At 46.3% G+C, this 17,775-nt stretch overlaps 1 protein-coding gene across 5 annotated transcripts in view; it reads left to right on the forward strand.

Annotated features, from left to right (window-relative positions):
* Positions 1 to 16,110, forward strand: part of ACBD5 (acyl-CoA binding domain containing 5) — a 39,700-nt gene extending 23,590 nt beyond the window's left edge. For 4 of the 5 annotated variants that reach the window (XM_088457839.1, XM_088457841.1, XM_088457842.1 and 1 more), the window contains 5 exons: positions 398 to 554; positions 1,613 to 1,815; positions 5,371 to 5,418; positions 6,151 to 6,260; positions 15,732 to 16,110. In XM_088457839.1, the coding sequence (XP_088313965.1) occupies positions 398 to 554; positions 1,613 to 1,815; positions 5,371 to 5,418; positions 6,151 to 6,260; positions 15,732 to 15,744 (531 nt within the window). In that variant the 3' untranslated portion in view covers positions 15,745 to 16,110. The remainder of the gene's footprint in view (positions 1 to 397; positions 555 to 1,612; positions 1,816 to 5,370; positions 5,419 to 6,150; positions 6,261 to 15,731) is intronic. The other variant, XM_088457843.1, reaches the window with a different exon arrangement.
* The last annotated feature ends 1,665 nt before the right edge of the window (positions 16,111 to 17,775 follow it).

Raw genomic sequence — 17,775 nt, forward strand, 5'->3', positions numbered from 1 at the left:
CGTGGTGCCTACTCCATGTTACGCCAATCAACGCCCCAGAGGCCTTTATATTTGTGGTGTTTCTATCTTACATTGCCGTACTCCCATTTTCCCAATGGGGGCCTGGCCTTGCATGGGAAAAGGTGCAGTCTCATGGAAGAAGATAGATTTGGGGGACAGATCCTAATCTGTACTGATTCTCCCACTCAGGGATGTTTGTAGGTATTGTTTACATTCAGTTTTAGTCCTAACAATTTCCCATGGGATGAACTAATAAAGGTTGGGAAAGCTGCCTATTAGTGTTCTTGGTTTAAAATTAAACTTTTTTTTCATGTAATGTACAATGCAGAAGTAATGATTCATTGTTGTGTAATTTCTTCCCCAAGTCATGATGATGGAACACACTCTTCATACACAGGTAGATCACAGTCGGCTGATAAAAGACGCAATGCTGACTGAAATCTTACTGGGGGGAGAGGTCAAAGATGGCGGAGAAGATGGTAAGGGGTCTGGGCGAACACCACAAAAAGAGAAGTCTGGGAATGGAAAGGCTGAATACTACAGGAGAGGGAGAGGTACGCTAATACTCAGTATCGCTTCACCAGTATTTTACATTATCGATCAGCGCAAAACCAGTTGCTGAGATAGAAATGACTTGTAAATGTCAAAGTAACATGAGGGCTGTTTATCAGCACAAATCCATACAGGTCGGCTGTTGACCAAATTTATTTGCGGTTTCAGGAAATATACAACAGCAATGTTTAATCTCCTGCAAACAGCTGTCATGCATTAATCTAGCTGCAGAACATATTATGATTTGTGTGATTAAAGACTGGAATGGTTTTAGGAAGATAAGCCTGATGCAGAATGGCTAATCAGCTCACCCTCTGAGTCACCCAAATGCAATATACATGTCTGACTTTGATTTGCTTATATGCTATAAATGGGCTAAATACAGTGCAAGAAATACAAAATTAACTAATTACTGACCAAGAACAGTACATAGTAAAAAGGAATTGTGCTAGTATACAGCCTCCCTACATTTTCTTCCTGCAGGTCTGACATTACTCTAGCTTGCATAGCATGGTGCAGTTACAATTCTAATTCATTAGCATCACAAGATTGCCAGGTATAGTCTGTACAAGCTGCACATCGCTGTATCCTGGTAAATGGCAACCCATTAGCTTCTACCTATCATTTTTTAGTTTGTGCTTAATAAGTGCTTGAGAGGAGCTAATGGGTAGCTAACGGCAACTTCTCCACTCTTTAGAAGACTTGATAAATGTGCCCCCTAATTGCGGCATGGATGGGTTCAGCACGACCACAATCCTCATCTGATCAGGCTTTATGGAATGTTTACCAGTCCTGTTGGATGGTGATTGCATCCAAGGATATGGCCGAGCACGAGTGACCAGATCTGCCCCATTTGTCCACACACTTGTGTGACCAGACTAGGGCTCTAGCTGATTGGCTGCCCCCTCCTGCTTAACAATGTGCTTATCACTTACAATGTGCAGATAGGAGTGTTTTGTGAGCCAGTATGTTAATGTCTCTGACAAGAGAATGAGGTAGGATAGATCTTTGTACTTTCCTAATTATAATTGATTTATTTTTTATTTTTTCATCCAACTAGCATACCGTATGAACCCGATAGGTGAAGGATCCCGAGGGGGGCAGATGGGCAGTGGTGAAGGTGGTGGAGAGGGCTGGGGATCAGACAGAGGACCAAGTGGCAACCTAAATGAGCAGATTGCTGTTGTACTAATGCGGTTACAAGAGGACATGCAGAACGTCCTTCAGAGGCTGCAAACATTGGAGGCCCTGACTGCATCACAGGTAGCTACTCACTCTGCATGATTGTTGTGTATTATATAAAGTACTTATGGAAACTATTGAATAATACAATTTCTTCTTCAGGGTCCTTACTGCTCCACAGGGGAGACAATGGGGTGTAGGTGGGACCTGGAGGACAGGACACCAACAGCAGTTTTTCAATCCCAGGATGCTCCGGTCCTTCCCCTTATACTCCGCCCACAGCCTGAGGGCAACTCCGTTTCGTTGGTGTCCGGCAGGAGCTGGATCACCGTTTTAACAGAGGGGCTGCTATTAAGCAGCCCAAGCTTATTTTTATGATTTTAGTTTATTTTCATTTATCTACTATGAGCAGCAGCACGAGACAGTCCAGGGGACGTCTGCACTGCTGCTCCAACACCCCTCCACGGCGCCGTCACACCAGCCCTCGGCTAGGTACTCTCGGCTGGGCTCCAAGGGGAACTAGCTAGCAGAGGCTTCCCAGACCCCAGGCTGCAGCCGGGAATCAAGGGGACAGGTAAGGCGGACCCCCGCTTGCGAGGACTCTTGTGTAAGCGCAGTCTTACCTCCGGTCTTGGGAGACAGACCGGAGGCGCAGACGTGGACACCACTATACCACCAGGACATTACTAGCACTGGCGCAGGGCATTTGTAAGGCCAGGGGACCCGGTGGTTAAAGTCTGCATAGGGGACAAGGTGCTCTCCCTGTGGCTTCCCCCCCCTCCCCCAGCTCAGGGTGCCATTCCACTGCAGTCTTGCTGCTCCTCCCTCACCCTCCGCCCCCTCTGAGACTCACGGCAGCCATTTTCTGCATTCAGGTCTCCGGGAATGCTGGGTCCAGTCTTCCTGTATACCTCTCCCAAGGGCCAGGTTATACAGCACTACAGCTTACCTGCCACTGCGGTCTGTGTAGTTGATTTTAGTGCCCACTGCAGTTATATTGTATATTCTGCACTGTATGTGACTGATGCTAGCGCTGCTGTCTGTTTTCTTTTTCATATGACTGTCAGTTTATACCTTTCCCTTTCTTCTGATATAACCCTGGTATACTAAGGTATAAGGGGGTTAATTGTACCTCACATCTCCATATATTTGTGAGGGCTAACACATACTACATGTCGCTGTTGCTCACTACACTGTGCCATATGTTGCTCGCTGCACTGTGTCAGATTGTGTGTTACGTTATTCTTTCAGCTATGTCTGGCAGAGGCAAGAATAACAAGCAGACTGATCCGCCCACTCTGGTGTCTTATAAGTCCTGCTCAGCAGGCTTAACTTCACAGGTCCTAATTCAGGATGGTCTTTGTGCATCTTGTTATATTGCCCCGGGCCCATTAACCCCGGTGTCCTCTCCTCAGGACCCGCCCTGGGCTACTTTTTCACAGGTGCTGGCAAAAATTGTGAACCATCTAATAGTCCCTGTGGAAGCTCCCCCTATGGGATGGCCACAGCAGGTACTCCCTGCAAATTTTTTGCCTCCCCCATGAGTAGACGTACTTTCTGCCTCAGTGCAGAGTCTGGCTAATGCCTCTACAGCCTTTAAGCAAATGCTGCAAAAAGAGAGACCCTTACCTAGTAAATCTACTAAGCGTGCTTTATCTTCCCAGTCCACTCAGCTATCAGATTCTGATTTATCATCTGGGGAGGCAGAAGATGCAGACCTCTCTGACTCTGACTCCCCCTCGGGAGACGAGGAACCCCCCTCTAAATTGAATATACCTGCACTTGTGAGAGCTGTACAATCTATTCTTCAAATAGAAGAGACAGAACCTGCTCCTAAGGCAAAACAGCCACTCTTTAAACGACAAGAGGTAATTTTACCAGAATTTCCTCACTCTGATCAGCTATCTGATCATATGAGGGAGGTGTGGAATATGCCAACTAAAATATTTCAGCTGCCTAAGCTTTTACGCTCCTTTTGCCAACTTCCCGCTACTGATTGCACTAAATGGGAAGTTCCCCCAGCAGTGGATACCCACTTGACATGTTTAGTCAAAAATGCTACCTTACCTATCCATACTGCAACCTCCTTGAAGGAGACTACGGATAGAAGGATAGAAGCTTGTCTAAAGTCTATATACTATCTTACAGGAACTATTTCTCGTCCTGCTAGGGCTACGGCCTGGGTGGCTATGTCCATTGAGAGTTGGGCCGAGTCCCTAGAAGAGACATTTCCCTCTGATGCTTCGAAGGGAACAGCTGTCCAACATATCTCACATTAGAGATGCAGCTTCCTATTTGGGTGAAGTAGCTATGGATACAGCTCTCCTAGCCTCCAAAGCATCTGCCACTTCTGTAGTAGCCGCCGTATTGTTTGGCTTCGCTCATGGAAGGCAGATGCGGATTCTAAAAAGACTTTGGAGTCTCTGCCTTATTCAGGAGATATCCTGTTTGGTCCAGAATTGGACAAAATTGTGAATACCTTAGCAGCTTCCAAGACGGCGTTCCTGTCCTCTGCATATAAGGCAAAGCCTCGGATGTCATCCTTTCAGTCCTTTCGTCCTCAAGGAAAAGCTAAGGACAGTCCTTTTCAAGGCATCAGGCATCAACTAAGTCTTCCAAGCCTAGGATCAAGCAGGCCTGGGCCACTAGACGGCCACCTACCAAATCTGAGGACAAGCCCTCAGTCTGACTTGGGCGGGCCCCTCCCTGTGGGCTCCCATGGTGGGAGGCCAGCTTCTTCAATTCGCCGAGTTCTGGCGTCAGACCACAACAGATACCAAGGAGGCACTCGAAGTTGAGCAGCAGTGGCAGAAGTGTCTTGCATTCTCACATGGACCGAACGCCATCTTCGCAATGTTCATCCCAGGAATTCTCAATTGGGAAGCCGATTTCCTAATCCATCACGACGTGCATACAGGAAAGTGGTCTCTACATCCAGAAGTCTTTCAGCTTCTGGTGGACAAATGGGGTCTACCAGATGTGGATCTAATGGCCTCAAGAGACAAACACAAACTTCTAATGTACAGTATGGAGCCAGGACAAGGGACCCCAATGCGGCCATCGTGGACGCATTATCTTTGAAGTGGATCTTCCATGTGGCGTAACTCTTCTGGTCCTGCCTTGGGCTTGTTAATAAAACTGAGTTGCCCCCAGGCTGTGGGCGCGGGTATAGGGGGAAGGACCAGAGCATCCTGGGATTGAATAGCTTTGCTGTTGGTGTTCGGTCCTCTAGGTCCCACCTACACCCCATTGTCTCCCCTGTGGACCCTATGGACTTCGAAGAAAGAACGTTAACAAGGGTATGTTTTAACATAACTCTCCTTTTCACATATTTCAAACTATTCCTGGTGAGTAAAAGAAGAGCAGTCTTATTACTGAGTGTTGGCTAAGAGACATTGCGCAGCTATGCCAAGCATGCGTTATACCATGTTTAACGATATGGAAGTACTTGCCCGAAATATTGGTGTGTGCTGCCAATAGTACTTTCAAACTCTTTATTTGTAATACAGAAGTAATAACTGTGACTGCAGCTCACTGGATTGGAGTCGCATTATCCAATGTGGGCGTTTTTCCTGTTTGTTTTGCTTGTTCCATATTTAAAATAAATAAATAAATAAAATTTTTATTTTATTTTAGAAGAGTTCAGTGCTACTGGAATCTAAGTTTCATCAGTCAGCTAACAAGGTAAAATAAGACTCGCTCCTCTACTTTACATGTTGTGAACTCTTTCTCGTCACCATCTTCATAGTCCCGGAAAATAGATAGCAGGGTTGGAAAAGAAAAAAAAATGTTTTTGTTTTTTTTCTTCAACCCTGGTTAGAAAACATTAAAACATGGTTAATCAAGGTTTGTAATACATAGCAATGTTTAGTCGTATTCATATTAATGGATTAATTATTATTTTTTTTTCATTAATCTAAATAAAACTGATTTAAACAAAAAAAATAAAAAAATCAGTTTTTTTTTTTTCCCAACCCTGTTAGAAAGTCAGCACTTGATCTCCATTAGCGGTCATACACAGGCAGATAACGTCAGACACCAGGAACTGGAGTATCTCTGATCAGCTGCTCTCTGTTTTGGAGCCACGATGGATTAAATTGGTCAAATCGGACTTTAAAATCACTGCATGCATGGGCTTATGTAGAATGTAATGCTATTTATGAGTGTGGGGGTATGTATGTGTATTCATAGTTTTTTTTCATATTGAGCATTGTAGGGATATACATAGATCCTGAATTGCCTAATTTCCAAGAATGATACAAATTATAATTTTTCACAGTGGTTCAGGTAGTACTGTACTTTTATTAGCTCATTATCAGAGTTATACCGCATAGCCTGGAAATGTATGTGTCACTACTGTTTAGTGATTAGAAATATCTGTTCCTGAGTCTTATATAGTTGTCCTGTCTTTCTCAGAAATCATCTTGGTGGCCCTTTAAGATCTCATCTGGCACCTTGGCTTTTGCTATCATTTGGCCATTTATTGCTCATTGGTTAATACATCTATACCTACAGAGAAAGAGAAGGTAGGTTTTACTGTACAATTTAGCTGAATTTAATTATTTATCCCTCTTCATACCACAACCCTCACTCACATCCAGTATGTTCTGTGCACAGACCATTATAATGTAGTTAATATTTGTCACTATGGGGCATATTCAATTACCTGCGGGACTTCTCCCGCGAGTAATTGAGGCTTGAATGTCCCGCGGCGCGGGGTTAAGCTATTCAATAAAATAGCTTTTTCCCCGCGCCGGTAAATGAGCCCTCGCTCGCGGGAACACACTGTTTCTGCGAGAAGTGCGGAAACAGTGTTTTTCTGACGCGCGCACGGCCGACAAGGGCGGCTTTGTGCAGCTGTTACCTCGCACCTACATGAGGTGCGAGGTAAAGCCCGTCAGCGGGGATTCGTGCGCGGGGTCTCGTGGACACCCGCGCGTGGAATCCCCGCTTATTGAAGCACCACCAGCGCGACAATTAGCCGCGGGGTAAACCCCGCGGCTAATTGAATATGCCCCTATGTATACCACTGCCCTCACCAGAACACCCGTTTTGGCCTCCTGTAGACTTTGTAGCACTATATACTGTATGTGATCAGTTTACTTCTTTTCTTACTAATTAGACGTCTTTATCCAGCAGTTGCACAAAGCAATAAAGCAAGTAACTTTGCACCTTGGTAAAACCATGTTGCGCTTCAGGTGTGGCAGATGTAAATGGGCAGAGAGTGGTGTGTCCAAACTCAAGTAGGAAGTCGGTTGTAAGAATAAAGCTGTCCAGTATTTGTGGGCTACATGCAAAAGCAGCCAGGATTTACCCTACATGCAAAATAATAAATGTATTTACACCCCTTACGTTACAGCATGTTTCATCCAGGTGCAAAGTTACTGGCTTTTTCCTGCATTTCTCCTAACTCTTAATCAGCCCGCATGATATCAATGAGCGTTGCGCGCACACAAGTCATGTTTAGTCATGGATCATTTATATTTTATCTGTTTAACCACTTAATTGACAATTTTTTTTCCCCAAAAAACTCTCAGAAATTGTCGCTTTTTTTATGATTGAATTAGTTCAGGAAGATCTGTTTAAAACTTATCCAACACAAGTTTATGAAAAAAAAAAGTTTTTTTATATATATATATATATATTTTTTTAATGGTACAGAACCAATGGTTCTCTGCCATCGATGGGAAAAACTCAGCCAGCCACCATCTATGTATAAAAACGATTGATGGTAACATTGATGTTGACAAACATCGATACTCGATGGCCATCCCTAGGGACTGCTATTTTTCAGTGAGTAGAGGCAGCCTGACTCTTTCCTTGGCGGCTGCAGCCTGCCTGGGTATAATGTACAAACTGTGGGGCTGGCTTATACCCCCGGCAGCTGCTCTCTCTGGAGGTACAGTGAGTGGGAGGGCCACTTGCAGCTTGTTTCCCCAGCGGCTACACGTCACTGCAGCTGCCGGGATCAGTGTAGAAATGGAGGCGCCGATGGCAGTCTGTTTCCCCGGCGGCTGCTTCTCCTTGCAGCCACCGGGTTCAGTGAGACTGCAAGGGCCAATATCAGCATGTTTCCCCGGTGGCAGCTTCTTCCTGAAGACGCCGAGTACAGCAAGGGGGGAGGCACCAATGGTAGCCTGTTTCACCCGGCGGCTGCTTCACCCTCCAGCTGCCGGGTACAGGGAAGGGGAGGCGCCGCTGGCAGCTTGTTTCCCCAGCAGCTGCTTCTCCCTGCAGCCGCTAGGTACAGAGAAGGGGGAGGCGCTGCTGACTTAATGTCTCCCTGGTGTCTGCTTCTCTCTGCAGTGGTGATCGGCACCAGCCCGAGGTGTAGGCTAGAGGGACGGGGAGGTCCCTGTAGGATAGGCGGCTGCTGGAAGATTAGCTTCCCGCAGCCGCCTACTGAGCATTTCTGACCATACGACCATTCCAGGCAAGTGGTTAAGGTTAGCGGATAAGTGATGAGTGTTCCTGGGCGGTGACTGGGAGGTGGCTATTGGTGCACGCAACAATGGCCCGTTCAGTGGTTGTACTATGGGAGTGTCGGGGGGGGCGTGTTAGTGCATGCGGCTGCGATCCCATTCGTACAGCTGCAGGAATAGGAGGTCCTGGTCAGACACACTGTGTACCTGCCATAGGACTGGCTCAAGTATTAAACAGAGGGAGCGACATGAAAGCGTCCCTAAATCCGATACCCTACGGGCAGATGCTTTAGCCAGAAGAACCCGAGTCTTCGCAATGTGCCACTTGACATTCACTGAATCCAGGGGTTCGAATGGAGGTTGCTGAAGTGCTTGGAGCACCACTGACAAATCCCATGGAGCCACAGGAGGGACAAAGGGAGGTTTTATACGTATAACACCTTGCATGAAGGTGTGAACATCCGGTATAGTAGCAATTCTGCGCTGAAACTAGATAGATAGAGCAGAGACCTGCACTTTCAGAGATGCTAGGCGGAGGCCTAGATCTGGTCCAGCCTGAAGAAAGGCAAGAATTCGAGAAACTTTAAAGACTTTCGGGTCATAGTTTCTTCGAATACACCATTAGAAATTCGCATGCCATATTCTATGGTAAATCCTGGCAGAGGCCGGTTTACGTGCTTAGAGCATGGTCTGGACCACAGAGCTGGAGAAACCCTTAGCCGTTAGGAGGGATGTCTCAAGAAGCAAGCCATTAAAGACAGACGAACTAGGTACGGATGTAGACATGGACCCTTCCTCTTCAACTTCCTCGTAGAGGAAGTTGAAGAGGAACGTCTATGGAGAGACTCTGAAAATAGGAGTACCAATGACACGTGGGCCAAGCTGGAGCTATGGACAGGACTGTGCCTCCCTCCTGTCTGAACTTTCGAAGCACTCGAGGAAGTAGGGATATTGGAGGGAAGAGAGATGCCAAATGGAAGTTACATTTCACCGACAATGCGTCTATGAAGGCCGCGTCAGGGTCTTTCTGTTCTGGCTCCATAAATTGGAAGTTTGTTGTTGTGTCTTGAGGCCATGAGATCCACTTCCGGTAGACCCCATTTGTTCACTAGAAACTGAAAGACTTCTGGATGTAGAGACCATAACCCTGCATGCACATCGTGACTGTTGAGGAAATCTGATTCCCAATTGAGACTCCCTGGGATGAACACTGCGGAGATGGCTGGGAGATTGCATTTGGCCCATGTGAGAATATGGGACACTTCTGTCATTGCTGACTGACTTCGAGTGCCCCCTTGGTGATCGAGGTAGGCCACAGCTGTGGCATTGTTGGACTGTACTTGTACTGGCCTGTTTTTCAGGAAGGAGCGCTGGCCGGTTACTGCATCCCTTCCTCGGAGGCTTGTGTCCGTGGTGAGGAGAGTCCAGTTAGGGATCCAAAGGGACGACCCTTGTTCAAATGGGAAGTCTGTAGCCGTTAGCCTAGGGACAGGCAAACCTCTGGGGGGGAGGCTCATTGTCTGGGATTTGAGCATATGGGGTAGCCCGTTCCACCTGGAGAGGGGTGAAACTGGGTGAACTCCACCATGTCGACGGTTTACACCATTGATCCCAAGGCCTGCATTGCAGAGTGAATTGACACTCGGCGATTGTGGAGCAGTCTGTGCTGGAGTGTCTTGTCTGCCGTTAGGACGATTCTCTGAACTCGAGAGTCCAGGAGGGCTCCCAAATGTACCATCCTTTGAGAGGCTGCTAGGGAAGATTTTTTTTCCAGTTGATCAGCCAACCATGCATTTAAAAAAAAGGCAATGGTTACCTGTAGATAGCGGTGAAGAGTCTCTGGGGAGCTGGCCAACAGCAAGAGATCGTCCAAGTATGGGAGCAGTCTGATCCCTTGACGAAGAAGATAGGCCAATTTTAATTAAATTTAAATCAGAAATGCGCAAACAAAGTGCCAAGCTGCCTGTGTAACACAACTAGAGCCTTCACTGCACTCAAATAATCACAGCAAAAAATAGTGTTCCACACTGGCGCAAAAATACGTGTTCCCCAAAGTCTTATGCTATTAGTCTCTTACACCAATTTTCCTTTTTTTTAATTTTGAGTTCGTTAACGGTCTTTCCAGTGGAAAGACTTCCTTATAGCTAGTCGAACTATGGATATGGTGATATATGCATGTTTTTATTAATCAAATCATGTGAGTGCAATGTTGAAATAAATGTTTTTTAATTTTGAAACATTCCACTATTTCGTTCTATATTCTGATTATATTTGAGATGTAAATTGTGTACCGGGAATCAGGAGAAATATTAGAGAACTTCAGGCGAAATTTTTGATTAAGGATACACCTTGGATATGGTGATCTATGCCAGCTTTGTTACTATTAAATGTTAGCGCAATATTTGAATAAACATTTAATTTATATTAGTATTACACTATATCTTTTTGTTCCTTTTTTTTGAGAGATAGTCATTGGAGGAGTGAAATTGGGGATGTACAAACTTCCTTAACGAAATCAAAAGTAGGAAAAGAAAAATTGAGTAAGAGACTTTAATAGCATAAGACTTTGGGGAACACATGTTTTTGCGCCGGTTGGGAACACTATATTTTGTTGTGACGAAGAGAGGCCGTCATAACTGCCATGATCTTGGTAAAGACCCGGAGGGCCGTTAAAAGGCTGAACAGCAGAGCCTGAAATTGGTAATGTTGCTGTAGCATAGCAAACCGGAGATATTGTTAATGAGAAGGCGCTATAGGTACATGTAGGTAAGCGTCCTGAATGTCTAGAGGCTCCATAGCTAGGATAATGGAATTGAGGGTTTCCATACGAAACCTGGGCACCCTGATAAACTTGTTCAGAGATTTGAGGTTGAGATTAGGTTGATGAGACCCATTGGGCTACTAAAACAAAGACAAAGAATACGGCGGGCCAGTACCGAAGAGGCAGATATCCTGAAGGCCAGGCGGGCCGTATCCATAGCTGCTTCGCCCAAGTAGGAGGCTGCATCTCTAATGTGAGATATGTAGGACAGCTGTTCCCTCAAAGCATCAGGGGAAATGTCTCTTGTAGGGCCTCTGCCCAATTCTCAATGGCTTTTGCCACCCAGGCCGTAGCCCTTGCAGGACGAGTTATAGGTCCTGTAAGAGAGTATATAGATTTGACAAGATTCTATACGTCTATCTGTAATCTCCTTCAAGGAGGTTGCAGTATGAATGTGTAAGGTGGCATTTTTAGCCAGATGTGTTACATGAGAATCCACTTCTGGGGGAACTTCCCATTTAGTACAGTCAGTGGTTGGAAGAGGGTAAATGGATCTGAACAGTTTTGGAATTTGAAATCTTTTACCAGGCATATTCCAAGCATCACTCATTTGATCAGATAGCTGGTCAGAGTGAGTACGCTCTGATAAAACAACCTTTTGTTGCTTACAACGTGCGTGTTTTTCTTAGGAGTGGGTTCATCCTCTTCTTTTTGTAGAATAGTTTTAACAGCTCTCACAGGAGCAGGTATATTTAGTTTAGAGGGTGGCTCCTCTTCTCCTCAGACGGAGTCAAAGTGAGAGAGGTCTGCGTCTTCTGCCTCCCCTGATGATATATCAGAAGCTGATAACTCTGTGGATTGGGAAGATATCACAGTACGTTTAGTAGGTAAAGGCTTTTCTTTTCTTCAGCATTTTGCTGAAAAATCATAGAGGCATTAGCCAAACTCTGTACTGAGGTAGACAGTACGTCTACTAGTGTTCACTCTAGCTCCGGCGGCAGGCAGGGCGCCGGAGCTAGAGAGGGTAACTTGCGTGCACGCCCCGAAAAGGGGGCGTGTCTACAAGACGCTTCCCCTTTTTTGTCATACTTGGGGGCGTGCCCGGCACTTACGGACGCACCGGGCAGCCCCCAAGCGCTCCAGACAGGGAGAATAGATGCCGGGCGCATGCGCCCGGCGTCTATTCTCCGGCGGTGACCGCACATTTCTCCACCCGCGGGACACTGCGACCCGCGGGTGAAGACGGCACCCGCAGGCTGTGAGGGCAGGGTGCTTTTTGCCCTCCTTCTGGAGGGCAGGGTGCTTTTTGCCCTCCAGAAGGAGGGCAGGGCGCCGCACCCCGCTAAAATAGCCTAGCGGGAACGCTAGTCTACTCACATGGGGGAGGCAAAGGATTTGCAGGGAGTGTCTGCTGTGGCCATCCCATAGGGGGAGCTACCATGGGGACTGCTACTTGGTCTGCAAGTTTTGCCAGCATCTGTGAAAAGGCAGCCCAGGGTGGGTCCTGAGGGAGAGACGCCGGGGCTGATGGGCCTGGGGTTGTGTAACAATTAATACAGAGACCATCCTGAATGAGGTCCTCTGTGGCTAAGCCCGCAGAGCAGGACTTACAAGACAGGAGAGTAGGAGAAGCAGCATCAGGCTGCTTGTTGTTATTTCCTCTGCCAGCCATTGCCACAAGAATAACAAAATACACACTATGATACAGTGCAGTTAACACCCTAGATAATATGGCACAGTGTAGCGTGCAAAGTATGTGATAGCACTGACAAGTATCTGGGAAATGTGAGGTACAATGAACCTATACCTTAGTATGTCAGAATATAGTAGAATAAAGGGAAAGGTATAAGCTGTACAGTATAGAAAGTAGAGATTAGCGCTAGCACAAGTCGTATACAAACGCAGAAAAACATTACATGTTTACAATGGGCACTAAAACTACACAGACCACAGTGGCTGGTAGGATATAGCGCTGTATGACCTAGCCCGTGGAGAGGTATACAGGGAGACTGGACCCAGCGTTCCCGGAGATCTGCTTGCAGAAAATGGCTGCCGCGCATCTCTGAGGGGGTGGAGGGTGAGGGAGGAGCAGCCCAGGGAACACCAGGACCCACTGGAATGGTGCCCTGGACTGTGGGAGGGGCTGCAGGAAGAACGCCCTCTCTCCTTGCTGACATTAACCACCGGGTCCCCTGGCCTCCTTACAAATGCCCTGCGCCAGTATGTTATGCCCCGGTGGTCTAGTGTAGTCGTGGGCACACCAGTGTCCACATCAGCACCTCCGGTCTGTCTCTTTAGACTGGAGGCAAGACTGTGCAACAATGTGGGTCCCCGTGAACGGGGTTCCGCCTTACCTGTCCCCTGAATTCCGGGCTGCAGTCTGAGGTCCGAGGGGTCTGCTAGCTAGTCCCCCTCGGAGCCACCCCGGGACTACCTAGCACAGGCTTGGAGTCACGGCGCCACGGAGGGGTGATGGGGTGGCAGCACAGACGTCCAGAGGAAACGAAACTGAGGTGCCCTCAGGCTGTGGGCTGGGTATAGGGGGAAGGACTGGAGCATCCTGGGAATGAAAAGCTTTGCTGTTGGTGTCTGGTCTTTCAAGTCCCACCTACATCTCAATGTCTCCCTGTGGAGCCCTATGGACCCTGAAGAAGAAATATTATTAATTTTATATATCATGTTTACTATTCTTTAGATGTTTTGGGTATATTTTCTAGGGTTGGGTATGGGATGATGGCGCTTGGGATCCCGGTGGTCAGAATCCTGAGGCTGGCATCCCAACAGGGTTCGCATACAGACACTGGTCGGTTGGTATTCTAACCCTCTCCCTACCCTAACCCTCTTCCCCCTAGTGCCTAACCTCTAATGCTAACCCTCCCCCTAACCCCGCTACTTACCTTTGGGATTCTGGCAGTTGGGGTGCTAGCTCCAGAATTCTGACAGGTGTCGGGATTCCAGCGCCGGTATGCTGCGCGCCAGAAATCCCTGCGGTCGGGATTATGGCCACATCCCATTTTCTAAACTCTGCATTGGATGTCTAGTATGTTTGCCATAGGATTCTGTAGATCCAAGTTGAGGCTGAAGGGACAGGCAATAGCATAACACCCCACCCTAACAGCATTTTTCTTGAAAACCTTATATATAAACTAACAAATTAATGAAAGTGCACACACAGGAATCCACATTGTAAGTTATTCATTTGTTCCAAATTGCATCCATTTATCCTTACTAGCTAATTCCCACATATGGCCAAAGTAGCATCTTCAGATCTTTTACGTCTGCTATATTGGGGGAGGGGTGGAGATGGAGAGTCATGCTGGCTCCCATGGGTAAGCTAAGGTCTACGAGAGGAGAGCAAGATGTCTGTTAATGCCAATTAACTCTCTGGTAGATCTCTCGAATTTGACCCAGTTAAGTCTGTATTACACAAATAAATTTAGGTGTTGAGTGCAAGAGTCTCAAGAGATTGATATTATCATTATTTCTGACTGTAATGTTTTAAATTGTTATAAGGTAGTTTTAAATGCAAATGGTACAGTAAACAATGGACATGCATTTTATTGAATACTAGAAAATGGAAGATTTCTGAGAGCAGTGACTGCTTTGCACTAGTGGCTTTTCCAAATTCTGCATAAGTCATGAGCAGGTGTGGATTTGTTTCTGGTCTGCCAGACATACAGACCGCGCAATTTGAATCTGGCGCTGGTCGCGAGCCAATCAGAAGCCACCACTGCTGATTGGCTGCCAGTCCGTGAACTGTCATTGCCATATGGTATACTGAAATAAAATTACAAGCATTTCATAAGTGTCAAGGCTTTTATTGACAATTACATTGAGTTTAATCAAACAGTCAATATTTGCGTGTGTTGACCCTTCTTTTTCAAGACTTGTTCAATTCGCCCTGGCATACTGTCAATCAACTTCTGGGCCACATACTGACTGATGGCCAACTATTCTTTTCTAATCAATGCTTGGAGTTTGTCAGAATTGGTGGGTTTTAGTTTGTCCACCTGCCTTCTTGAGGATTGACCACAAGTTATCAATGGGATTAAGGTCTGGAGAGTTTCCTGGCAATGGATTTTCGATGATTTGTTCCTTTTGTTGCCATTTGTTGCCTTATGGCATGGTGCTCCATCATGCTGGAAAAGGCATTGTTCGTCACCAAACTGTTCTTGGATGGTTGGGAGAAGTTTGAAGGGTGTAGATTGAACTGATGATGAAAAGTTACAAGTTGTAAGTCCGTAGATGTGGTTCCTGTGTCCTGGGGGTCGGCATCCTGTATCCCCAGGTGCACAAACTTACCCGAAGTGTCCTGAAAGCGTAGGTAGTGGTCTTCTTGTGTCCTGTGTACGTATTGATGGAACTCTCCTTTCCTCTATTGTGTTCCCGGCACTCGCTGACAAATAACTGTCTGTCTTTGGGAGGTCCATGACTACATCTTCTATCTCATGTTCTCATTATTTAGTATATCCATTTGGGTATCAATATGTTTAAGAAGGGTACAATTATGTAACAATGTTTTCTGCTACTGTATATTGGGTATTTCAAAGGACTTCATGGATGATTACGTTTGTACAATTGTCTATAGTAGCACATAAAGATATTTTCCATGAACAAGGATTATATTGCCCCTTCCCCCGACTACGGTGGCAAAAAGATCTTTGGCTTAGGGAAATAAAAATAGCACGGTACACGTCACATTTGTCTTACAGGGTTTGTTCTACTATAGAAAGTAGGGGTGGTTCTTGTTTGTAGGATGCTATTCTTTAGTATAAAACCATTTTACATTATAATGCTGAGCGTTGAATCCCTAGGAAACCTGCCTGATTGCTGGCTGGAAAGCTGCTCTGGTGCAGAAGCCTGCCTGGGACATCCGATGTATCTCCGATTTGAGGATCGCAGTGTCTGGGATTGTTCTTCAGTTTGCTCTAGTAAATTCCTTGCACTACGTCAATGGTAACTAAATAAGGACTAATTTTACTAAAGCTTGATACGAGAAATATACGCTAAGCTGGCAGTAGTATTAATGCGTTCATTTTATCACATTTAAATTCATTTGGAAGTAAATTATTTTTAAATCTATTTGAAAGCATGTTGTAGATCAATATACTGTTGTGTGAGCCTGGGAACAAGGAGGTTAGGAGAATATCATGGTTGTGATTTAAAGCAATAAAATATGACTGTGATGGACAATGTGACACTGGAATTTATTTTCTAGAATATTTTATTAAGTAATAATAATAAAAATACTAAAACATGGGTCTATTGATTTTTTTCAAACACAGGCCAAATTATAATAATGTAGATCAGTGGTTTCCATACTCTGTCCTCAAGGCACCCTAACAGTCCAGGTTTTAAGGCTATCCTTGCTTAAGCAAAGATGACTTAGGGCCTGATTCAGAGCCGGACGCTCTGACCAGAGCGCTCGCTCTAAATCAGGGCCCTCCTTCATTATAATGGAGCGTCCTCCTGGATGCTCGTATAGCTGTGGGTCACCACCCACAGCATATACGAGCGTCCAAAAAGATGGTCGCGATGGTCTTGACCATCGCGACCATCGGACTTGCGACGGAAACCCTGCGGTAGGGTTTCCCAGCCACAAGCCCTGGAGTGATTTTGGCTCTATCAGAGCCAAAATTACTCCCACTGACATCACTAGTGATGTCAGTGGGGCCGGCTTCAGACAGTAGGCGTTCCCATGGGAACGCCTCCGTCTGGCAGGCACGCCCACCAAAGGGGGCGTGCTGTCAGTCACCATCGACAGCACGCCCCCTTTGGTGCGAGACCCGTAGCGACAGCTTGGCTGTCGCAGTCCGGGTCTCGCGCACGACGGAGCTCCCTCCGTCGTGCGCATGCACAGTGGTGAACATCGACCCTCTTGCGAGCGTACTGCCGCTTGCGAGTGGGTCTGAATGACCCCCTTAATTAGTACCACAGTCAATTTGATTACACCATCTCTGCATAGATTAAGATGGACAATTGCCTACTTGCCTGGTTACATGCTGGGATGTAAGTGTGTAGATGGCTGGTGCTTACTAGCATGGATTACTATTAGGATATGTAATGACACCATGCCATGTCCCTTTGTACTGGTCTGGCCTACAGAAAAAGCTTTTCTTTTAGGACTCCTGTTGATCATGTTAAGGGCCAAGATTAGCCCTGCTAGTTCCTTAGAGGAGAGTCAGTGACATAACACATAGGCACCACCTTCCATCGTAGTACCAGCCTAATGGAGGATGATCACCAGATAAACCCCACGCAGTAATGCTTCTCTACAATATCCTAATAATACTGAGCATGTGGGTCACCAGTGCTAATCAATGGACCACAGGAATCATTTACAGTAGTGGTGTCAAACTCGGGCCATCCAACTGCAGTAGAACTACCCATCCCAAAATGCACTGCCACAGTTTTAGCATGCCCTAAGAGCAAAACTGTGGCAGTGCATGCTGGGATGTGTAGTTCCACTGCAGTTGGATGGCCCGAGTTTGACACCACTGATTTCCAGAAAGTACTGTAAACACAAACACCATGAAATTACATATACAGTATATAGTGCAAAGCAGTCAGTGTATTGTGAGTACTCCATCATATAGTAACCCTATAAATCATTACCAGACACTGCCTTGGCTGTCAGTTCCCATCACCCAGACTTGTATAAACTAGAGTCTCCAATACAATAAATCCACACTCTAGGCCAGGGGTGTCAAGCTCGGGCCCTTCAGGTTTTGTTGGACTACATATCCCAGCATGCCCTAATAGCAAAACTGTGGCACTGCATGCTGGGATGTGTAGATCCACTGCAGCTGGAGGGCCCGAGTTTGTCACCACTGCTCTAGGCCCACTGACAGGCAACCA

The sequence above is a fragment of the Taudactylus pleione genome, unplaced genomic scaffold, assembly GCF_031769625.1.
Source record: "Taudactylus pleione unplaced genomic scaffold, aTauple2 ptg000788l, whole genome shotgun sequence".
Lineage (NCBI taxonomy): Eukaryota > Metazoa > Chordata > Amphibia > Anura > Myobatrachidae > Taudactylus > Taudactylus pleione.